Genomic DNA, 25,529 nt, shown 5'->3' on the forward strand with positions numbered 1-25,529 from the left:
TTGTGCTTTGCAGCGCGACGTTCCCCGGGTCCTGTTCTGCACCTTGGCCTACACGGGCTAGAGACTTTTGGACATCTCATCCTTACCTGTTAGCTTCAGCTCCTTCATCCAGCCGGAGCCTTTAGAAATCTTCTCCATCCATCTCCGGCTACATCCCTAGGAACACCGGAGGCGAGAATCAGAAGCTACTTACCCAGTTCTGCTGGAGGGCTGCTGCTTTTTTTCCCCCCGAACATCATCTACACCGTCTGGTTCCGAAGTATCGCCGCTTCCAGGAATCTTCCGACCTGTAAAGAAACAACAGCACAGGTCTGTTAATTAGCAAGGACGCTTTCAGCGCCGCTTCCTGCGCATCCTTACCTTCTCAAACTCAGCCATCAGCCTAGGCTCATCTCATCAGCCTCTGTAAAATAAGAGAAGAAGATTGTTAGAGCATTCAACGATACAGACATTATTCTCAAAACTCAGAAGAGACTTACCTGAAAACCGGGGTCACAGCTGGTCTGGATTCCAGGCGAAACACCAGTGAAGCAACTCGGCGGATCAGCCAACAGCAACGCACCCCTGCCCAGTACGGCAGGACGGAGAGCACAACTTTCCTAAAATCAAGGTGAGAGAAGTCCCAAGGGAAAACCGCAGGGGAAACGCTGGGAGGAGGGTTAATCGTGGAAAGGAGAGGTCGTTTAATCCACCTCCTATCTTCCAGAACCGGCTCCTGCAGAACGAACCCTGGGGAAGGTGCCGCGCATTCCGAAGCATCCCGGACCAGTCCACAGGGGCCCCTGTGGATGCAAGGTGAGCGTTACATGCCATGGGATAAGGACTGGGTCACTAAAGCCTATAGGTGTAGGGATACCCTAAGCACCTATAATAAATCACCAGGTTAGGCTAAATACACAACAAAAAGAAAGGTGGACGAAGAAGTTGTATATATGGGTTGAATCTGTCCCAGTACACCAGTAGCTTTACACTCTGAACAGTTCTTATGCCTAAGCAGCAGCATCTCAAAAAGGTTTCAAATAGATCCCGTTCAAATATATTGCACTTACAAAGTGCACTTCATAATTTAGAAATTTTTACAAAGAGTTCCTTACTTGAAAGGCAGCCTGACAAGGGCTGCCTTGAAGTTCACTTGGCTGCAGATGACCTCTTAAAGGGCCCCTGTGTTGAAAGGTGTCTCCTCAGAGCAGTGGCAGTCTGGAGGACCACAGAAGTCCCTCCCAGCCGGGCTGCATATACCCCAGGGGGCCTGGCCTGTTCATCAGCAGAGTGGGGGCACCTGAGGGCGTGCTTCCCGGGCCACGCAGCACAGCACTAATTGCTGGAACAGGGTGCCCCAGACAAGTCTATTATCCCGGGCAACGTGTGCCAGAAGCAGCCAGGGGATCCAGAATGGGCCTGTTGTGGCAGGGTGAACTAATTAAAGTAGTAAATACATCAAATATTACAATATAAGTGCTTTTCTGTCAACATTGAGCGAGCAGGGTGCACACAACTTAGCCTTACCTGTGCTACTTTGTAGATTAACAGATAGCCACACATTCTTTCTAGTGGTGGAGAGAAGCAAGGTAGAATGAATCGGTATGCGTGTCATTTTCAGTGCATGTCTTTAATATTGATCTTAAAACGACAAGTTGCCAATGGTACACATAATGTTTCTCGTTGTAAACTTGGCCCTGATGAGGGACTAAATAAGACTGAAAGGCATTGGCAGCTTCTTCTCCTCTGCTATGAAGATATAAGGAAGAACCCCATCAAAGGATGCAATAATTATACAATTGCTTGACATGTGTGTTCACAATGTATAGAATGATATAAGTTACACACAGTAGGCAGTAGTTTTGACTACACAGAAGGCGTCTCCATTTCTGGTGTTGACACACCGGATTCATACCTTAATCCATATTCCCAATAGAGTGTTAGTTGATTAATTTACAGACATAATAGATATTCAAAATAAGTGGTGCCCACCCCCAACCTCAGTTCAGGGTGCGGGTACGGCAGCAGTCACGCAGCACTCCCCTTTCTCTGACTGGGAGCACGGCGTAGCATTACAGGTGGCCTGGGAGGTGGACCTCCTTGTAACGCAAGGGGAGCACCCAGGATGGTCCGGGCTGCAGCGTTCCATAAGCGGATCTCCCCTTCCTCATAGGGCGTGCCATTACTGTAGCCTGGACTGTGGCAGTGAACTCAAGGAGCGCAGTCCTCATCCTGGCCACAGTGCATGGCAAGATCAACCATGTATGGGAAGTGGCGCTTCAGCGGAGCGACAGACCACAGACTCTCCTGAGTGAAGGTTGGGCAGTCTCCAACAGTACCAACAGTGCTCCGACCACACCTTTTTGAAAGTTGACTTTGATTTTGTTTGAAGGGTCCCGTGCATGGCGCACGTGTAGTGGGGCCCTTCTATTCCAGGTGCAGCCAGTGACGATCCCAGCCTGTACCATCATGTATAGAAATACATGTGCCTTATATGCCCCTTACAGGGGCTAAGGGGCTACAGGAGCCATTGAGCTAAACCCGCCATAGTGTAACTTCATTAGAAGTTCTTTTAGACCCCACTCACTGATGACTGCATGCTTCTGCTCAGTTCCTTTTATTTATAAAGTGAGATTTGATTTTCCTAATGCTGACCTTTACATTGAATATCTGGTGCTCAACATTGTTATCCATGTAGCTTTGTTTGTTAGGGCCCAGCGCTCGAAGTTATAGATCATTATAATTCTACATTGGGTTGGAAGATCTCTGTAATGCATGATGTTGATTTTGAGCCCTGGCCCTTTCCTATCTCTGGATATCTCCTGCTTCAACTTTCTTTGCTTCTGTCTCGAGATGGATTTTCCAGAAGGGGAGAGATGCGAGTCTCAGGCCCTGATAGGTACAATGGGATACCATTTTTTGTTTTTTCCTCGAAATATGCAATTCTGTGGTGTTGATGTCCCAATACCAGCACTTTGGATGCTGTACCCATTAGCCTGGAAGTTGGCCATGATGTAGGCTTCCAGTGCCTTTACTAGAGTTTGCAGTGTATTGGCAGTGATTTGCCCAGAACTTTCACAGAACAGTAATAAAAGGCCACATGGTAGCAGGGTACAGAGAGCTATCCTGCTGACACATGGCACATGGTTTGCTTTCTAAGGTATGGGAGAGAGTTGGGTTTAATGGGCAATTACTGTAGAGTTTTTGACAATAAAATGGCAGAGTGCCCAAATAAATGGGCACTTCTTGACTTTATGAACTCTTCTGTTTAGGTTGTGTAACTATATAAAATGCTCACATTCGGGGCTCCTCTTAAATGAGTGGAAGACATTGGTTTGCGTAGTGCGCAAGCCGTGTCTGGTGGTCTATTCCATACGCTTTCTGCAACTATTCTTCTGTATGGACAAAGGGTTGAGTGTCCTCCAACTCATAGTAGCCATGCAGAGATTTCTTTTGAACATAGTGACTAAGTGTGATGAGTTTCCTTTCTGTGACTTTCCTTTGGACTGTATATTCTGCATAAAGGAGATGAGGAACATGTGTCCTTCCTATATCTGGTACATCAAGGGGGTCACATTCAAGTTGTTTTTTTGGTCGTCGATTTATATAAAGAGCAGCAAGCTGTGAGTAGCAATTCTTTTTTGTTTGTATGCGTTTTCCCTGCAATCCGTTTTCCCCTAAAACCCATGACATGGGTCTGGCATCGGTGCTGCCTGCTCTCCCCCGTCCCCTTCTCTTAGGTTGGGGACACGAGGCTCGCCCCCACCCAACACACTCCTCTCATGCAGTGGACACCCCTGCAACCCCAAACCCTCCCTCTCTCTCTCCCACTGCCTCACCCCCTGCCCTCTAGCAAATCCTACCTCCACCCCGTCCCCACCCTCCACCCTGCCCGCTATTTACTGTGTCGGCCCGCAGCCTCAGATCGCCACCGCCACTGCTGCTTCCGGGTCTGCGGACCTACGCATGATTTCATGCTTGCGCTACACCCGGCAGGCCGCCATTCAGTAAATGCAGCCTGTCGGGAATATAAGTTCAGTAAAAGTGGGCAGCTCTGGTTTCTTCTGGAGTGCTTTTATAGTGGTTACCAGATGGCGATTCATTGAGGTGTGCCACTTTTTCCATGAGGCTTTTTCTTGGGGCAGGTCAAAGGATGTGGCGAAGTGAACCATACTTGGTGATATTAAGGGTCAAAATGAAACAGTTGCCATCCTGACCTTTAACAAGGCGAAATCACATGTTCTTCCTCCAACAGGTCTTTGAACACCTTTTGCAAGGGATTGGAGAATAATGTTGGCTCGCAGTCAATGCACCATGGAACCATTATAGAGACATTGGCACCCAATTAATCATATCTCCGGATACCCTTTTCTGTCAGCCTGCTATGCCATTACTGAAGGGGAAAGACCAAATGCCAATCGGGCTGGGTCCCACTGCAAAAGTAAACTTCTAGGCCACATCCTTTCTGCTTGAGCCTGCAAGCAGCCGCGGGCATGGTTCAGGCTCGTGGGACATCGTCAGCGATATGTGGCTTAGACATCGTGGCACAGCCGGGTTGGGACCCACGTCTAAGCAGACCCGTCCCACTACATCAGCAAAACTGAAGGTTTTAGAAAAACGTAATCTAAATAACTAGCGACGTAAAGGGCTTGTTATAAAAAGGCAGTCGTTTCATCCTGTTTTGGAGCTTTGCATCACATTGCATGCCAATAGAAATACACACTGCATGCGCCCTTATGTTTGAGGAGATCTTACAGCAGTGATCATCAGATCCGAGGCATAATCCTTTGTCTTTCAAAAAAGCAGCATTAGGTTTCATCCCTGTCTTTCTTTCAACACATGGCAGCCATACAGCCACATACTGCAGCGTGAACCTCGGTGCTGTAAGGGATGTGGTCGTGTTTGAATCACTCACCTCACGCTGCACCCAGGCACCTCAAGGGTGGTGGCAGGCGGTACGATTTTCACGAGATGCAATAACTACCGTTGTATTGATGTTGTCAAATTAAGTAGGCTTTATTACAGGAAAAGGATTGTGTGGACTCTATTCTATAGGGCAGCAAAAAAAATATACGTGTGCATAATTTCATTATTAAGAGCTAGGTGTCACATGACTAGTCCGTTGTGATAAGAAAATGGCCGGCCTACTCTGCTGTAAATCAGTCGTCATCATTAGCGATGATGTGGGTATGTGGGTATCTGGGTGATGTATATAGCGCAAACAGAGCTAGAATGCAGCGGGAATTGTACAAGATGAGGAGGGGGGTGATACACAGAAAAGGGGCAATGGGGTAATGAAAGTAGTGTTGTTGTCGGGGTACTGATGAGGGTCTAGTTCTTTCCTGAAGTGCATGATCTAAATCCCCCCTCCCTTTTTTTTAACATATTTATAATGTTTTGAGTTTTATCTGTACACTCCCTATATTTGCACATATGTATTTTTTAATTTTTGTATCAATTTTTGACTATTTTCTGACCATTTGAATTCATTTTAGCCATGTTCATTTCTTTGTTTCCCTATACTTTAGGCGTCTTGGGCGCGGCGAAGCACAGATGTGGATGGACTGGGATGGAGGAGTCTAAAAGTCAGGCAGGTCTGCCCGGTGTCAGGAGGGCACTGGCCATGCAACGAGCACTGGCACAAGACACCTAAGAACAAGAGTAAAGAGTAAACCTAGAGTAAAGAACACTGTGCTGTGCATGGCGTGGTAATGCACCTCCTTCCTGTGCCCGCAATGTTGTTACACAGCGCATTGTGACATCATAGTGCAAGTTCAGAGCGCCCGGCTCTGCAACCAGGATTAACGAAGCAACAAAAGGAACGTTGCTACACAGATACCGTTCTAACCAATATTTGCAAAAACAATATCCCTCAATTCTCTTTCACACATTACACCGAAGATGAAGTACTCAAAATCATAAAGGACCTTAAAGACACGTCTTGTTCCTGCTGACGACTGCCCCACAAGTACTCTTAAGAAGTCCTTAGAAACTCTGGTCCCATGGATTACCAAACTGGTCAATCTCTCTTTTGATGAGGGCCTGGTACCTGAACTGTTAAAATCAGCGTGGATTACTCCCTTATTGAAAAAGGAAAATCTGGAACCAGCGAACAACGACAATTACAGGCCCATTACCAACGTACCATATGTTCTCAAGATATTTGACAAACTTGCCTACCTACAGTTACAAGCCCATGTTGAAAAATATAACATCTTGGGTACCCGTCAATCGGGCTACAGGGCTCGTCACGGGACTGAGACAGCAATGCTAGATCTTAAATCCACCTTAGCTAGCATAGCTGATAATAATCAAGCTGCTCTGCTCATGTTATTAGACCTCTCTGGAGCCTTCGACTTAGTTGATCACAGCTTACTGGTGTCAAGGCTCGGAGAGGTCGCCAACTGCTCCGTAATTGCATCCAGATGGATTGCTTCCTTTCTGGGTCCCAGAATGGTGAGGGTCTGTGTTGGCGATAATCAATCTTCTCCTATATCTCAGACATGCAGAGTTCATCAGGGCTCCTGTCTATCGCCTTTGCTTTTCAATCTCTATATCCGCCCCCTTCTTGACCTCTTAAACAAATTAGGAGTGCAATACACGAACTACGCTGATGATACTCAGGTGGTCATACAGCTGAGTGGCTCCCATAGCAGCGATACAGTAACCATCAATAAAATATACAAAGCCATACAAGACTGGATGGTCTGCAATTCTCTTGCCCTGAACGACAAAAAAACTGAACTCCTCATCGTGGCATCCAAAAACACTTGGGCGAATCTCGACTCCAAATATGCTAGTTTCCATATTGCCAACAATACCATTCTTGTCCAGAAGAAAGTCAAGACCCTGGGTGTCGTTCTTGACAAAGAACTCTCTATGAAGTCCCATGTCTCCAGCATTAAATCTAGCTGCGGTCTCATAAATAAAAGAATAGGCTATATTCGACCATTCATTTCAGAAGAAAATTGTGCCCTTCTGTCCACTGCATTGATCAATTCAAGATTGGATTATTGCAACAGCCTTCTTGCGGGCACCACAGCCTCCAACATCCAATCATTACAAGTGGCTCAGAATAATGCTGTGCGTAATATTTTCCAATCAGTCCCGTCGTACACACATCTCCACTTTCAGGAAAAAACTTCACTGGCTTCCCGTTAAACATCGGATAACGCACAAGATACTGACCACGACCCACAAATGCCTCAGCCTCTGTAGCTCTACTTACTTGTCAGCCCGTGTTAGCATTAAACCCAACACGAGGAACCTTCGTTCATCCTCTGCCACTATTCTCAAGCACCCAAAATACAGGACAGCCAAATTTGGAGGTACCACTCTTGATGCTCAAGGTCCCCTTCTATGGAACAAACTTCCAGCCCAGATGCGGCAGATTCAGGACTACACTGTATTCAAACGTGCTGTAAAAACCCACTTCTTCAATCTGGAATAACTCTTTGACCCTTCTTCTTTCTTTGCCATGTGTGTCTGTTCGTTCGTCCAGTTTAATGTGCGCCCTGAGGCCTACGGGCATGTTGGCGCATTACAAGAATTAAAAATAAATAATAAATACATTTATAATACAGCATGTCGTGAGGGAAGAAAAGAAGTTACAGGAACCACTTGAGGAAGGGCAAAACAGGAAGAAAAGAAAAGAAAAACAGGGTGCTGTTGACGAACAAAAAAAGAAAAAACAATTAAAATAAAAAATAATGGAAACAGATTGCTGTGTCTGCATTTAAGCACCCTATTAAATAACAATTGAAGAAACAGAAACACTGACTCAAGATGCAGAACATACCGGGCCCATCCCATTCCTAGCACCCCCAGGAAACCCTCCATTACCATGGTAACAGTAGACAGACTCTTTCCAAGTTTATTTGAAGGCTTCTGGAGGGGACAAGTTCAATGTTATGTTATGTGATGTTAAAGGTTCTTATACCGCACACTGTGGCCACACAGTGGCCTCTTGGCGCTCTCGCAAATCTGCAATGCATGGAGGGCAGGGTGGCTTAATAGGATTGAGTAGGAGCAAGAGAGCTGTGATGTGCTGTTGGAAGCTTCAGTTCGGTTACATCGTACACTGGCCTCCATGTGCTGTTGGGCGAGATTATGTGTGGTTTGTTTCGTTGTTGTGGTGTTGTGAAGTATGTGCGGTTTGTGATGCTGTAGAGGTATGGTTGTGTTTAGTTCAGAGTGTGAGAGGTGTATGCAGAAGGGTTAATTGTGTGTACTGTTGTGTTAGGTGGCAGTATATTACCTAGCTCTACAGTATTGACTAAGTGTGATTCCAATCCCCTTACCTGTCGATCATTCTAGAGTATGGAAATTACCACCTCCACAATTTCCTCCAGGAGATGTGTGCTCCCTTTGCCCTGTGATTAGCCCGTGGGTTGCCTGGATTCTGTGTCTAGCACCAGGCAAATGTCCAGAACAGGGACTCAACATTGCAATGCTGCGGTAGCAGCCAGTCCTCTGGTGGAATGTGCCCTGAGACCCTCAAGCATATCCTCACCAGCTAGATTATAGCATTCCGAGATGCAAAGGGTGGATGATCCACCTTGACAGGGTCTGATTGGTCACAGCCCTGCCAGCATGGGCACCAGCATAACCAACAAAAAGCTGGCCATCTTTCCTGGTCCCTATCACCCGAGACATGTAGTAGGTGCAGCTGATGGAATTGTTCCTCGGCATTGAAGGATGAGGCAGAGGAAAAAAGACTGGACTATGGCTCTTTTGTGAGAGAAGAAAATCAGAGACAACCTTCAGGCGGAAGGATTGTGTCACTCGCAATGTCATCTTCTCCTTGGAGAAAAAGTACAGAGGATTAGCTGACAATGCCGGGAGCTTACTCACCCATCTAACGGAAGTGATGGCAACAAGAAAAATCACATTAAGGGTGAGCAATCTTAACAAATAAGTATGGAGGGGCTGTAAGGGAGCGCCATTAAAAGGTTAACACTAAATTCAAGTACCATGTCGGAAAATCAAACTGGTGTCAAGGAAACGGATTACACAATACTGCAAAAACTGCATGACAGTGGGATCTTAAAAAAGAGCCTTGCTCGGGAGAGCTCTTGAAAGCTGAAATGGCAGCAAGATTCCCCTTCAAAGTGCCAATCTGCACAGAACAGAGTATGTGGAACAGTTAAAAAAGTTCAGATCCCTCTCGGCACCAAGTCAGAAACGGACGCCATCTACAGAGATACATGGATTTGGTGGCGGCTCTCCTAGCAGAGAGGAACATGTCTAGGTTGTTCTCTGACAAATCCCACTCTTAATAACTTAACCTTTCAGCAGCCACGCATAAAGGTTCAGGCTGTTGGGATTCAGAGGCAGTATTCATCTCTCCGATTTGAAGAGGATGTCCACTCTCTGTGGAAGGGGCCAGGGAGGGAAAATGGCCATGTCTAGCAACTCTGAGTACCACGTTCTCCAGGCCCAGTTCAGAGCAATCAAGATCTTTATGGACTCAAACAGGTCAAGCCTCCTGAGAACCAGCATGTTTTACAGCGATCAGCGGAAATGCATTGAGCAGATTGAAGTCCCACTCGAATGCCATGGCATCGCCCAGAGAACCCTGTGGTGGACAATCTCTGGAACAGAAGCACTTCCTGTTTACACTGGTCCACCTGAGGAGTCCCCAAATGGGATAACACCACATCCAGAGCTTCCTGACAGAGATCCCACTCATGGCAGGCAAAGTCTGTCTGCTCAAAGCATCCGCAATCACCTTCTCCCTGCCGACCAGACGAGCTGCCGTCAGAAACACGCTGTTCTCAGAGCCCAGAACCACAGTTGCATTGTTTCTCTGCACAGAGGCAAGGAGCCCACACCACCTCGTTTGTTGAGGTACTGCATGGCACCTGTGTTGTCCATCAGCACCAGCACAGTCATGTCCTATACTGAAGGGAGGAAAGCGACCAGGGCCAGCCGGTTTGTTTAACTCCAGCAAAATGACGTGTTCCTGGCTTTCAGACGGAGACCACAGGTCGCACACCATCAGGTCTTGTAGGTGAGCACCCCAGCCTTTCAGGGATAAGTCCGTGATGACAGTCAGTTGGGGCTAGGATTTCCGAAACCTCCCTGATGAATCTTAGGGACTGGGATGGCAGACTGCACGTCCGGTGTAAATGTGCTGATTTCTGGTCTGGGGAGCATCCAGATAGGGAAAAACCTGGATGCCCTCCCTACTGAGGTGAGCTGTGACCACTGCCAGCAGCTTGGTGAAGACCCTTCGTGCTAAAGAAAGGCAGAACGGCAGGACCTTGAATTGGTAGTGACAGTTCCCCACTGCAACACACATGTACTTCCTGTGCTTCTAGTGAATGGGCACATGGAAGTAGGGAGCCCTTCAGATCCAGGGGGACTAACCAACTCTGCAGGTTTGGGACCTAGATGTGGGGCTATGGTGACCATCTTGAACTTTTATTTGTATTTATTTATTTTATTTAACTGTCTTCGCGTAAGTACAGGTTCAAGAATCTCAGATCTAGTATGGGACGTAGACCCCTGTCCTTCACCAGAAAATAAGTTGAATACCAACCCTTGCCGTGTTCCATGCAGGGCACTTGATCTATGGCCCTTTTTGCTAGGAGCTGACCAACCTAGGATGACCTTGAGGTGAGATTGTGTCTCCCTTTGGCGCAGCTGGGCCTAAGGGTGTACGGTTGTGCACCTTTATGGTGTCTCTGCCTGCTTGTCCTATTGCGGTGGACTCCGATGTGCTGAAAGGGGCCAAAACTGTCAGCGTCAAGGCCATAGCCATCAGCACCTTAGCAAAGATGTCAAGCATCTTAAACCGGAAGGTCTCCCTTTCCTCTGGAGTAGAGGATGGGTAGGTGCTTCTTTTTCTTCTTGTCCTTGCGGAACGGAGACCATCCTTCAGAGCAACGTTCAGCACCGGGTGACCTCTAACAAGTCTGTTTGTCACTTAGTTTCTCATGGAGGAAAGTGAACTGTTTCTTCTCCCGTTCGCAAAGGGGTGCATCGACCGACATGACACCCAATCCTGCATGTCGTGCCCATCACCGAGGCAAAAAAGACAGGTCCTGTGAGGACCCGAAACAGACATTTGGCGTCCACAGCCGACACAGAATTTAACGGATTCAGCATATTGTTGACAGAAGAGAAGCAGGAAAATCTTCACAAAACAAAGCAGTGTTCCTGAAGCGAGCAGAGTGCATGGAAAAAAGGACCTCAATATATGCCTCCCCGATATCATATCTGGCATGGGGCGCATAGAGTGGAGTCGACGTGGAGCAGCACTGCGCCCCCTTGCTGCAGAAATGTTTACGGAGAGCAGCTGCGCAGGCAGTCAGATATCAAAGGTGAGGAATGTTTGGGAGCAAGGAATCCATTAGATACCTGATGCTCTGGGTCATCCTGTGATATGATATGATATGCTAGGTCATTTATAACATGCTTAATACCCAGAGATTTCTAAGCACGGACCGGGGATTGAACCTGTGGTACTCCGTGTCGTCTTGCTTCCAAGGCGAGCATGTTGCCCCTGAGCTATCCTTCCGAGACAAAGAAACCTCCCTGTTAAAGAAACAGACCAGGTTACACCAGTACTAACAGAAGTGTTCTCTAGTGCAGTAGGGAAACAGTTTGCTCTGTGCTAAAACCCAGATCGAACAGAACAACCTCATGGAACCAGTCACAGTGCCAAATGAATATGCAATAAAGGTATGATTAGCACTGTTTTCAAAAGAAAATCAAGAGCTTTTCAAATTGTCAACAGCTGGAAACAGAGCTTTACAGGCTGAGAGTAGGCCGATACCTATTTTAGAAGGGCAGTTAAACTACAAATTCCAAAGTGCAAAGTTGTGTTCATTGAAGAGCAGGGGCAGGCTCAAGGGAGGCCGTTTTGCACTTTTGATTGTCAGATGTCTAGTATTTCCTCGCTACTATGTTAGGTGGCTTGCTGTTATGACAAAATAAGACATACCTACACGTTTCACGTTTCAATTAGAAATAAACTTTAAACAGGGCTCTACATACATTTCTAGATTCACCCACATTTAGTTGGGAGCTCCAGACACTAGTAGGGAGTGAGGAAGATGAGCATTTCAAGTTGCTGCTTCTTTCCTTGGTTGAACTCTGGATATTTTTCTTATAAACGTTTATAGGCACATGTTTTGACATGAGCTGGAAAAATGACACATAAAACTGTTTGGTGCTGGAAGATAACATCAACATGGTTTCCAAAGCTGCCTACGCATGATCAGACCTGTAGCATTACACATTAGGAGCCAGTGTGCCCCATTACACAACACTGTGGAGTTTTAAGTTTAAAGTAGCTGTAGGAAGACATTTCTTGTTAAATCAAGTGGCAGATGGCGCATTTAGTTAAGACAGTTTTTATTACACCCGTAGCTGTATCATAGCTGCAATTAAGCTGTTACCTCTCAGAAGACTGCTTAAAAGTAACAGTGGCAGCCCCATAACAGTACATGTGGTGTTGCTACTGCCAGATAGAGCTGGCACAAACATACCCCAGTGGAATGGTGTTTTGGATGGGGAAGTGTGGGTGGTAATGGCCATAGCTATGGGCGGGAAATGGGTGGGAAAAGATTCAAACAGCACCCACAGGCCAGTGGTGGACTGGCATATAGGGAACTCTGGGAATTTCCATATAGGCCTCTGCACCCGGGGCCTCATTTGTGTGGCATTTCCAAATGTTCCCATTGGAAAAGGGTTGGACTTGCTGAAAATGTGTAATATGGCGCCACTTTTCAATTTTTTTCCAGGGCCTCTTTTGGCTCCCAGTCCACTCCTGCCGCAGGCTGTGTGTGACTCCTCATATCATATCATATCATATCATATCCCATATCCCTACTTTCTGTAGCCCTAACCAATAGTTTGGGCGTATAGGTGGTGCCAGACCTAATAGCAAAAACTAAAATGTGAGGACCTCTTTGTGGGCAGTTACCACCTGGAGAGAGTATGGACTTGCAACGTTTGCTGTCTTTTCAGAATTGGGCTCTTGTGGCATATCCTTTTTGGCTATAAAGAGCAATGATGGTAGTGGCCAACTCACCTTTTCACTGGCGATGGAGCAATAATTTTGGCGGTTCCTTCATTTTCTCCACTCTCCATGTTTGTGCTGTTCACACTGTGAGATCCTAGAAAGAAAATAAAATGAAAAACATTAAGCTGCGTTCATTTCATAACCAGATGTCAAGCTACATGGCATGTCATTAGAGAGAGTGCATTTGTAATGAGTACAACAAAACGTAGGTATTTAGGCCACACTATGAAAGAAACAGTGCCCACCCGAGCAAGAGGTGTTAGTTTGCGCCTCGTCGATAAACCTGGGCGAAGAATAGTTACAAAACGAAATCACTCTTCCCCCTTGTGACCAGTAAACTAGGCCACTGTCCCCTATAATGCTCAACTGTGCCATTCTTCCTATTGGACAGCGCCAATTCCGCGTGGAGTGGAGCCATGGGTTGTCTATTGCCTTCCCACACCTCAGAGGAGGGGAGACACTTGACCCCTCTTCTCCATTGGGGACTGTGCGACAGGGGCCACCACACATCCCGCTGAATGTGAGCACATCCTGATGACTCCACAACCCCCTCCCGCGAACAGAGACGCCAGTCCCTCCTTCCACTGTAACACCAAAATGGGTTCCAGAAACAGTCGTGCGAGGGGGCAAACTGCACGTGCATGGGGCATGCACATGTGTGGATTCTGCTGAGCAGTGTGCTTCAAACATGAGAGATTTCTGTTATCAGAGAGGGCTGCCCGGGCAGAAAGAAACCTTTGGGAGGAAAGGGAGGGGGAACAGAAGGTGCTGACGTAGGGCACACACCTGCAGGGATTGGGTAGCGGCTGGCGTCAAATAAGGGGGAACGGAAAGGATGTCCTTTCCGAAGCACGAGGAGGGAGGATGAAGCAGCAAATGCCTAATACTTATACACAAGCCAAAACTATTAGCTTTGCCAATACTTGTTTTTAACAGGATTCAGTGAAGTACACGCATTGTGCTTATAAATCGAGTGGTAGAAGGCAGACCTGGTTATGACATTTTTATCACACCAGTAGCAGCTTCACAGCTCTAAGTCATTAACTTTCAGAAGACTGTTTTGAAAAAACACTGGAAGGCAATTCGAGTGCAAAACCTGATGGTAAGGCTTGATGAAAGCAAGCTGAAAGAGTTCCCATGAGGTGGTGTCTAGGGAGGGGTAGGAACTGGGTAGGCATGGCCATGGGTAGTCAATGGGTGGACAACTAGTGAAACACCACCTACAAGCTGTGGGTACCTCCTGAGATGCCATTTCTCCTTATCTGTACTCTAATGCAATAGCTTTTGGCTTATAGGTGATGCAAGCGCTACCCAACAGTCCAAACTAAAAAGAGCTCTCAAAAGAGTTCCCTTCAGATTTCTCTGGTGGCCAGCAGAGGAGGATGGTGATGGCCCAGAGAACATAGATGCTAGCGACGAGGAGGCAGCAGTTCTGCTATAGTCAGATGGGAGAAGGAGTAGGTGCCCATGGTGGAAGCAGGAAAGCAGGCAGACAAGATAACCCGAGCAAAGCCAGCCAAGACAACTGTCAGCTTGTTTGGAACGCAGGCAAGTATCAGAAAAGCCAGCCAGCTTTACAAGCAAACTGGCTGGCAGCTTGGGCTATGACAAGGGTTTACTTGTGATATGCTATCTCAGCACGGACCTCATCACGAGTTGGGCAGTAGCCCTTAAATGCGTCAGTAACGTTATTACAGCCACATTTTAAGGGTTGGGCGGAAAGTGTGGAGTTTTACCTCTAGCTTTTTGCTGGAGGTAAAAATCCTGCTTTCTGCCTGTTTTGAGCGCTAGTAGCGCAGCGCTAATTGTGCTGGCGCTAATAGGTCCATGAAAACCACATGGGACCCAATGGACCCAATGGGGAATGGGCAATAACCCCCCAACTGCTACTCGTGATCCGGCGCCAATAGTGCCGGACCGAATATCGGTAGTGCTATACCGCCGGGATACCGTCAGACTCATCATGCGGCCCCGAGTCAGCTTCTTGAAAGGTCTTTTGGTACTGTCCCATCAAATGTAGTACAACACGACTTAGAAGAGTGGGCAACATCTGTTGAAAATGATGAAAAGCATTTCCTCAGAGCTTGCCCGGAAAGTGACATTTGGAGCACTGCCTATCCCACATCATTAACTTTACAGTTTTTCCACAAGAGATCAGACAAACCTCCCTCTGGAAGAGATGGTGCCAAGCAATAGATTACATACAAACTGGCCTAGAGTGGGGTCCTGTGCCTTCTGGTCAATCAGTGGCACGCACCCATAGACAACTTCATAAATACTCTGGCAGTGGTAATGCGACATACAATCTACACAAGACGCGGTCATGCTTCGTGCACTAGGAGGGGTGCCTCGTCTAGTTCATGAACCAAGGCCTCATATTCACTCCTTAATTGCTGGCTGGTGTATGTTCTATAGTGAGTCATGCGCACCAATTCCACAGATTATATTCTGGCACTGCATGGGAAGCAAAGACAATTTCCATAACCGGTATGATCAGAAAACAAAGATTTTATGATGGACATGAGGATAGGATTATTGCAAGAACTATCTAACAACGTGTGGAACTTTTGTTTGTAATTTAGCATTAAGCACCCGTTCCAAGGGCTGGAACGGGTGTTAACGGCCCAGGACCTAAGTTACAGGCCCTTTCGAAGCCCTTGGAATGGGTGCTTGATGCTATTGGCACCTGCTCCACAGGCTAGAATGGGGCTAATTTAAAGTATTTTCTTTTCATGAACGTGTCACCTCGCGTTGTCCCATTCACAGAAAGAAAATACTGTACCAAGATGGCCGCCATGGACTGGAAAGGCGGGCACATTTCCATGGCGGCCTCGTGGAGCAGAGTGGAAGCAGCAGCTGCTGCGTTGGCGGCAACTACCGCTGCCGCAATGAGGTAAGTGTGAAGGTGGGTTTGAAGAAAAGGGTACGGACGATGGGGGGAAGATGGTGGGTGGGGGAACCGGCCATCAGGCGGCTTGGAACACGGGCTAGATCGGCAGTTTCAGCACACGTTCCTAGCCTCGTGATTGGGTGCCCCCCCGCCCACAGGGTGCTAATAATAATTTAACAATGCATAGAAATGTGCTCTAGTGCTCCGACGGTCCGTCTGCTACAAGAAATGCAACAACGGTATACTACAATGGATCATCCGATAAAATACGGAGACCCTCATCATTTTCCTGGGGAGATGAAGCCCCGGGGATTGCAGAGCCGCTACCTCATCCGCTAATCTCTTTATTACCAGGGGATTCTTATTGGTATGAGGACTGCGATCACGGAGGTGGGATACTGTGGAGCACGGCATGCAATCCCTGCATTCTCGCTGCAGTACACAATGCCCAAATCAGATGCACAGCAGGCAGCAACAATGGCATGCCAGGCACACCTGCACCATGTACCCTACCCCGCCCACCAATCCCCTAAAATGGCTATTTGTGATGATTAGGTACCCAGAAATTGTCACTGAGGGGCACTGCCCCCACGTGGCGTTGCACTTTATACCTGGACATGCTGTCATATGCCTGCAATGCTGCGGGTACATGGCATGGAGGCACTGGCAGAGGCGCAGCACAGAGAACATTGGCAAACGGTCGGTTTCTCCTTTTCCTCCAAATCTGCATTTGCCAAATGAGAATGAAATTAATATCACAGGTGCTTGTTATAACACGCTTCATTTGGTTTATTTTACAGCGATCAATATTCTGCCTGGAGGAACACAAGGGGAGGGGTGTTGTGACATCAAACATATACAGCCCACCTTAAGGAGAGAACCACCTTAAGAGAAGAAGAGGGAACCAAAAGCAACAAGGGTCAGTGGAATATTTCAACCTTCTACGCCCAGAATGAAATCTTGATGTTCAGGACACACTTGCTTTTTATGGTAGCCATGAAAGCTAGCCTCATTGTCATTGTAAAGCCCTGGCACGTGTTTGAAGAAGCACGTTAGACTGGTCTGAAGTAAAAGCTGGGGAAGCTCGAGGCACTGTAGCAAGCTGCTGCACGCAGACGATTGCAAGGGCGCCGGCGCCACAGCACCCTTACCAGACCACGGCCCCTAGACCACATCCCGCACCCACGATTGCGCTAACCCAGCTAATCTGCAAGGGTGCGACAGCCCACCAAATCAAGAGCAGACCCTTAGCAGCACCTAAAGGCCTCCCCTTACGCGGCCCCCAGCAGCTCACTGGGCAAATCTTAAACTCTGTTCTGGAAAAAAGTGGGAAAATGCACCACAGTTTACCAAGTGACCACAAACCCGAGAAAACAGATCCAAGCCTGAATGTCAGTTGCCCTTCTCTGGGAACTTTAACCTCTACGTGAGGTGAAGCAAGGGCACGAGAGCATTAGCTGGAGTACCTGGTCATCGGCCCACAAGCTTGCGCCCTGAGGTCTCAGCCTTCTTTGAATCCTGGCGCCTTTGAAACCGTGTAATATAAATCGCCGGGTCGCCAATGAAACCAGTAGTTCATAGGTTTTTTAAAGTGCGTACCTTTAGTGCAAAGGCTCACCAAAAGCATCTAGGGTACATGTTCTTTCTCCTGCGCCAGATCTAGAATAAGCACTGCCCATTTCACAACTCGCGGCCGGACTGAAACACACACCGCCCATGGCTGCTCAGCCAGCACCTTCATGAGCTCAAAAACGCATTTCTTTTGTCACAGCAGCAGAGCCTTTTTCATGCATGATGCGACATTTCCAATTGAAAGACCCCACATTGCACCAGTTCCCTAGCACATCTATAACAGTGTACTGGCTTGATATGCAACTACACATACAAATGGTTTCCTTTTATATGTCATTCGTCAAATGGTCTTAACATCATATCAGACATAATAACAGTGAATTGAAAGGAGTTTAATTCACAGGTTTGTATTATTCATGCTGCATTCTGGGTCTGATAGGTTTCTATTCAGGATGGGAAAAATAAATCTGCAATGATATTCTAACATGATGCACATGTTGTCATGTTGCTTTGCTATGCACTATGTGTATTTTACAAGTGCACGCTATATTTATTGTAGGCCTTGAAATCCAAACTGAAATATTGGTACTAAGCAGAGTTTGGGAGGTATGTGGCTAAGTGCCTAAATTGCAGAGAGGGTTAAAATGGCAACACCACTGTTTGGCCCAGGTGTTTTATCCTTGGCTAATAATGTAATCTCACTCTGATTTAACTAAACAAACTGGAGTCCTTATAATTGATTAAGTTGGCACTAGTGGAAAAAGACACTCTTATAATTGGGCACATGTAATTGTTTTAGGGAAACGTGTGTACCCTAGTACTCTTCTGCACATGGCCGTCAGCTAGGACTGCATTATTCTGGCACCGGCCCTGCCTCAGTGCCCCGTTACTTGCTGTGATGGGCAGGCATGTAATCTCAGCAGCCAGTCCGTGCAGCAGAGATTCTAGTGTAGCAGAGTCATGTCCTCCCCTGGTGCTGCCAGTCAGCGAGTTGCCGGAACCATCCAGAATACTGCCCCACTGGAAAAGGAGTGAAACGCTTAACTATGCCCTGCTATGTAGCGTTATTGCATCTTTTTCACAGTTTCTAGGAGCTCCAGGATATGCAAGAGACAGGATAGCGGACTAATGCAGGGGTGCAGGGCAAGGTTGCGTTGTTACATTATTGGTGTCTGCAGATCTGAAAGGATTTGGCACCCTGTGATGTGTACATTTTAGATATTGTGTGGCCTGTCCGGAGGAGTGGTTAATGTGTGCTCCAGGTTGCCAGGGTAACTGCATAGTTATTTATGTTTTTTGTGTTGTGCTAGTGTATCTGTGGTAGACTAGTTTGGTGTTTAGGGACATTTTGTGCAGACACATGCCTCCGAATGGTGTACATTTCAGCGCGTAACTTGCGTTACTTTGGTGGATGGATTCATTCAGTGGTGGAAATGGAAAAAATGTGGTGGGGGATCCCACAAGTGGGGGAGGAGTTGGGGGGCACATGGGGCGTGGTCTAGAGGGGGCGGGGTTGGTAGTGGCCATCCGATCAAATAAATACTTTAAAAAAAAGAAAGAAAAATAAGTGCCAAGAACGGTAACATTGCCTTTTACCGGCGGCCAGGGCTTTAAGTGGGACGGGGCCTGCCGGGGCTCAGCCCCGGCATGCTCCGAAATTTCCTTTGAGGTGGGGCCCTGTGGGGCCCACTAATCTCCCCTGCCAGCCCCGGCCACTACACGAAAAGGATTTTTTTCTGAAGCCTGAAGCTCTCGCTCGTGTGCGAAAGCTACAGGCTCCAAAAAAAAATGCCTTTCAGCCGTAATGGTGGCGCCGCACCTGCGAGGCATTCCTTTAAGCAGGAGATGCCCGTGGGCCCGCGCCACCATTATGGAGAAAACGCGAAGCCGCTTGAAGCTGAGGCCGTTTTCCTGGAGACTTAAACTCGTGGAGTTTTAGTCTTCAGGAAAACGGCCTCAGCTTCCAGAGGCCTCACCCCTTCAGCCTTAATGGTGACGCTGCCCCTACGCAGCTGGCAAGGGGCAGCGCCACCATTAAGGCTGAGTAGGTGAGGCCCTGTCACCTGCCAGGCAAGCCTATAGAATATAAATGCAGGCAGGGGCGTTGCTAGGGGGGGGCTAAGGGGCTATAGCCCCTGATCTTTTGGTTGTAGCCCCGGATAGAATCTCAGGAGCTACAGCCAAAAGACTAGCTAGCCCCCAGTCCCGACAGCCCCGACATCAGCTTAGCCCCGAGTCTTTTCCAGACCTAGCAACTCCCCTGAATGCAGAGATCAACACCCTCTCCCCACCACAGTGCCAGAGCTGCGGTAAACGGCAAATGCAGCCGTCGCGGACGCTTTTTTTTTCTTTTTCTTTTTTCCAGCGCGGTTCATGGGCTTGGGCGTTGACTCTGGCCGGATCCCGAGATCCGGCTACACATCTGGTGGCCGGATCTCGGATCCACCGAGAGCCGACCCAATGACCAGCACTGGATTCATTGGCAGGAGACACACAAAGAAGCCAAGGACCAGAGCAGCAATGGTCCAGAGAAGCAACTAAAAGGGAGCCAAGGACCAGAGGACAGTGACTCGCCTGAGAGACGAGGACCAAAGGGACGACAGACCAGAGCCCTTGCTTTTATCTTGTTTTTTACTTCAGTCCATATTTAGTTTTGAACATTAGGTGGCCCTTAAGCGCCACCTACATGCTAAAACTATTGCAATGGTCTTCAACTAGGAGGGAGATGGCATGTGAGCAAGGACACAAAGCTCGAGCGCGTTTGCTAATTCACCCACGCAGTGGCTGCCCATTGTCATGTTAATCCTTGTGGCCATTCCCACCCATTACCTGTCCCATACCACCAAAAATACATCCTCCTGGGATCTCTGTCTGCCCCTATTTACCAACAACATCAAATTATGGGTGTGTCTGCGTTATTTCTAAGGAGTCTGATGAGAGTTAATGGTTTAAATGTTGCTGGAAATGAGGGTCTGGTGTAATTAAAATATCTTAACCAAGTTGGGCTTCAACCACTTGATTTATATGTGTTCTTTATACTGAGTTCCTGTTTAAACAAGCACTGACAAAGTGAACAGTTTTGACATGTGTCTAGCTATTAGACATATGCCAGGGACCTCTATCATATGTCCATATAATTACACCATTGCCCTGCTATTGCCATCTTATGGCTAGTTGGTACCCATATTGGTAATGCCTGGCAAATGCCTATCCCATGCCTACACAAAAGCCAAAACTGCTGTCTTTGAAAATGCGTGCATTCAATTTAATGGACTTCTGGCAGAATATTACTGGCAATTAGGAGTTTAAGGTATGAGTGTGGGCTTGACTAATATGTTACAAACTGAACATTCAGGGGAAGTCCTGAGGCATGAAAGCAACAGTACATATTTCTGAGATGTAGACAGGTCCTACAATTGAGCCATGATCAGCTGGTCATTCAGATAGAGAGAGACCTGGATGCTTCCCTCCTCAGGATTCTGCCACCACATTGATGCATTCTCAGACACTCATGGAGTTGATGTCAACCCGAAAGGTCAACCCCAGAAGTAAACTGGTTATTAAACCCTCCTAGGATGAACCCCAGCAACCTCCCAAGGTTCATATAGACAGGCATGTAGAAATGCACATCCTGTGTGTTTAGGGGCAACTACCTGCCACTTGCACTGAGGGCTTGACGAGCAAATCTGTGCCAACGTACCCATCTTCAGCTTGCCCTATTTTAAGAACCTGTTAAACAGGCTGTAGCCCATTCTTGGACCTCCTGTGTAAAACGTTGACTGTTAGGGAAGCAAGAGGGGGGCATGTGAGTGAGGGGCATTACTGGAAACAAAGGCAGTACCCATCTGGAAAAGACTGCTTTGAGAAAGAAATGGACCTGTATGAATGGGGCCACTGGGCCACAGTGGTAGACAACCCAATGGCAGTAAAACCACTGGGACAGCTCAAATTTCTCCAGAGACGCATCTGCTTTAGAACCAAAAAGATGGTCATTGTCCAACAGCATGTCAATTGGGTCTGGACATCATTTGAGAAGCAACAGGTATGTGGTCATCTAGCTGGCGGGCAAGTGTCTTCAGCAGCTCAAAGGCTGAGAAGCAAATACATGAGATCCCAGGAAGTCACCTGCCTTTGATTCCATGTCAGGAGCACATTAAGGAGAGCACTAGGCTTCAACCGGGCATTGCCAGCCTGACCACCGTGATCTACAGCATGGGAAGAAAAGTAAAATACGACTGGATGAACTGGAGCAGGTCTTTGCTGTTCAGCATTCTTATTACAGACCAGAGGGGAAGAGGAAGGTCACTCCCAGCTTAAAAGTACTAGCTCTTGCAAAGCTCCACTTAAGGGTAAAAGAACCTCCTTCTTCCAGTCAAAGTTGAAGCTGGCATGAAGATTGTGGACGGTACGGCTGCAGGGACGTCAGGGGTCGCAATTGTGTCCGCTGAGGTCTCCCTTGCTACCCCTGTGGTATACCTTGCAACCTCTAAAAACAGTTTAAAAACTACTTTTTTTTAAAAATGGAAGCTCCTGGGCTGTGACCAGCAAGCGCCATGTGGCTCTTTGTTCCGGGAGTGGCTGGTTTTCTTGTTCAGGCCTCTAAAACAATTTTAAAAAACAGGCGTTTGTACAAGTCTAACACTTTGAACAGTGACCCTAAATAACAAAGAATAGGAATAACAAATAATTTGTCTATCTGGAATTCTATAAAATATTTGCTGGACTTATTAAAGGTTTATTTCAGGCACACTTCAGGGGTGAGTCACTGATTTAGTCTGTTCTTGAACATCTCAATTTAGCCTTTCATCCTTCTGACGTCGTTAAATGAGTACCAACACAGGTTGGGTGATATTGTACGTATATCTATTCTATATAAAGCGCTTAAGCGTAAGTGCTATATAATAACACATCATTATCATTTGCCCTTGGACGTCTGCTTGCGTTCACAGTGATTTGGTAATATGGGCCTATACTCAAATGATATTAACAGTACATATGGTGATCCATTCTTGTATGAAATGTATATCACATTATAGAGATATCGTAACCATATTTTTCCTTGTGCACTTAGGAACAATGCTATGTGATGCCCCTTCCTGTTTTGTCAAGGGGTGAAGGTCGTGTTCCATCACTTCCTGTGATGTCATCAGAGGTCAAGGGTCGTGTGATGTCACGTCCACTACCCCTGACATTTTGGTGAAATGACATTCCTGTATGGCTGGCCACAGCGCCAAACAAACGGAGAAAATCGTCAGGTTTCCTCATCACCATAACGCAAAAGGCCACCTCATCTAAGGGCCCATAAGTGTCAAGATCACCAGCCCATTGGTGCACCAAGGCCATGTTCTCAGCATTGGGGTTTGAATAGAAAGATATAGAGCCAACCATCCTCTCCAGTAACTGCAGTATTCTACAGGAGATAGTGTCAGAATATACATCCTTTGAAATCAACAAGGGATTGTTCCCACCAGGAATGAGTTGATAATGTCTAATTAATAATAAAGAACATTTTAGTAAATATCGTGTGTCCCAATGGGGTTCCACTACATCAACCCTAATTAGTGAACAAATCCAAAAGGAAACACATCTTGATTCCTAGTAGTCATATACAAGTGAATATAAACCAGTTAATCCAAAAGATTAATGTAATGGTAACTCATATCTATATACAATATGGAATAACTAAATATAATTTCTTCAAACAAATCAAGGGCAATGAAGCAAAATACAAAGGCTCAATATAAAAAAACCCAGAGAAAACGCACAAAGTGCTAACAAAGACCAACTACTCTAAATAACAGAAAAAATACAGGAAACTCCAAGACTCAGCGCCAGTGTAAAAATGGATTGTTTAATGACACAATCTGTTGCACATAGTTGTGTGCATACGACAGAAAAATGCCCTCTACTCGATAACACGTTTCGGCTCCCACGCGCCTTTATCAAATCAGGGCCAATAACAGAATTATTAAATCCGTACGGCTGTTGTCTGAAAGACAATAATAGGGACAGATCCCAATGGTGGATAATTGTGCTGCTCTACAGTCCCTCGCGTCGGCTGCTCGAATGATGATGATGAAAACTGTTACAGGCCTTCCATGAAGGACATGTATAGTGCTTATAAAGTGAGTGGCTGAAGCAGACCTGGTTAAGACATTTTTATTACTCAAGTAGCACGTTTAGAGCTCCAAGCAAGTCATTAACCTTCAGAAGACTGCTTGGAAAAAACACTGGCAGGCACTTCGAGCACAAAGGTTGATGGTACGGCTTGAAAAAAGCTATGACAAAGAGATCCCAGGAGGATGTGTTTTGGGTGGGGAGGGGCAGGAAGTGGGTAGGAAAGTCCATAGGGATTGGCATGGTCATGGGCTGTCAAAGGGTGGGTAAACAACCAAACAACAGCTACAAGCTTTGTGTTTCTCCTCAATTGCCATTTCTCACTAGTTGTACTCTAATGCAATAGTTTTGGGGTAAAAAGTAGCGTTTCAGCACCACCGACTAGCCAAAGCTAACAACATGTACTTAGGCAGGGACCTCACATCCGGCCCACTGTTGACAAACGAAACACGTCGGTGGTGAAATTGCAGAAACAATGGGCGAAGAAAGCAAAGGGCATGGAATTGCCCGGAAATGGAAGAAAAAAATAAAAGAGTATCAAGCATAGGAAAGAGTGGATGGAGGAAATGCTACAACGAAAACTGATCAAAATCGACCCAATCCAAGTGAAATAACAGGCTAAGGGATAAAGGGGGCCCTTAGCTGTTCATAGGAACATCGGGTAAATGGCATGTTTTGTTACATTTTCAAATGAAGCACAATACTAAACATTGCGCTTATGCTTTTTATGCTCCTTGCTGCTGCCTGTCGGGGTGTCTTTAAAGTCGCTGCATGCTAACCCCTTGTGCCCGGCATAAAGTAATGTACTCCGAAATGATAGTATGTTTGTAATTTTACGAAAACAGTTTCCAAGCAAGGTGACCTAAATAGTGGAGAACCTGATGAATGAATGTGGAACCTTTACTCGATATTGTTTCAAAGCAGGCTCGGACTGGCCTATAGGGCAATAGGCCCATGGCCGCTCGGACTGGCCTATAGGGCAATAGGCCCATGGCCGCTCGGACTGGCCCATAGGGCAATAGGCCCATGGCCGCTCGGACTGGCCCATAGGGCAATAGGCCCATGGCCGCTCGGACTGGCCCATAGGGCAATAGGCCCATGGCCGCTCGGACTGGCCCATAGGGCAATAGGCCCATGGCCGCTCGGACTGGCCCATAGGGCAATAGGCCCATGGCCGCTCGGACTGGCCTATAAGGCAATAGGTCCATGGCCGCTCGGACTGGCCCATAGGGCAATAGGCCCATGGCCGCTCGGACTGGCCTATAAGGCAATAGGCCCATGGCCGCTCGGACTGGCCCATAGGGCAATAGGCCCATGGCCGCTCGGACTGGCCTATAGGGCAATAGGCCCATGGCAGCTCGGACTGGCCTATAGGGCAATAGGCCCATGGCCGAACCAAAAACACAAAATGCTGGTGTCGGCCAGTTTTTTTGGTCAAAATGGGCCACTTTTTTGGTCAAAGTGTGGCCAGTTTGATGACTTACTTCACTATGCGGCTAATAGTTTTGACCAGTGTTGCTGAATAAAGATTCTTTAAAATGAACGATTAGCATCACATTTTATCAAAAAACTCCCCCTTGGGGACTATTCAAACAGTGCCAGAAAAGGAATGAATAGCCATTTGCAACTGTGGGCCACTTTTTCACTAGTGCCCGAGACAATGTTATGGCCCAGTCCGCAAAGGTATTATTTTGTGTGCGCACATAGTAAGTAGAAGGCATTTTATTATGCTGGCTAGACTCCGCGAAAATGGAAATGGAACATATACATCTTCATGTAATCGCGGCAGGCTGTGCTCTTGAATATCATCAGCGTTTGAAGTGTAACTAAGGCTTGAACGCCGAACCCCCAGGGAATGCAGCCAGCCCCCACGCTGACTGGCGCAGCAGTAAATAAACACCTTCCGCTTGATTAAATAAACATGCAAGAGAATGCAGT

At 47.0% G+C, this 25,529-nt stretch overlaps 1 protein-coding gene across 6 annotated transcripts in view; it reads right to left on the minus strand.

Annotated features, from left to right (window-relative positions):
- Positions 1-25,529, minus strand: part of EPB41L4A (erythrocyte membrane protein band 4.1 like 4A) — a 1,024,616-nt gene that overhangs the window by 218,671 nt on the left and 780,416 nt on the right. For all 6 annotated transcript variants that reach the window (XM_069625493.1, XM_069625495.1, XM_069625491.1 and 3 more), the window contains exon 13: positions 13,022-13,106. In XM_069625493.1, the coding sequence (XP_069481594.1) occupies positions 13,022-13,106 (85 nt within the window). The remainder of the gene's footprint in view (positions 1-13,021; positions 13,107-25,529) is intronic.

The sequence above is a fragment of the Ambystoma mexicanum genome, chromosome 6p (assembly GCF_040938575.1).
Source record: "Ambystoma mexicanum isolate Mex_15411 chromosome 6p, UKY_AmexF1_1, whole genome shotgun sequence".
Classification (NCBI taxonomy): Eukaryota; Metazoa; Chordata; class Amphibia; order Caudata; family Ambystomatidae; genus Ambystoma; species Ambystoma mexicanum.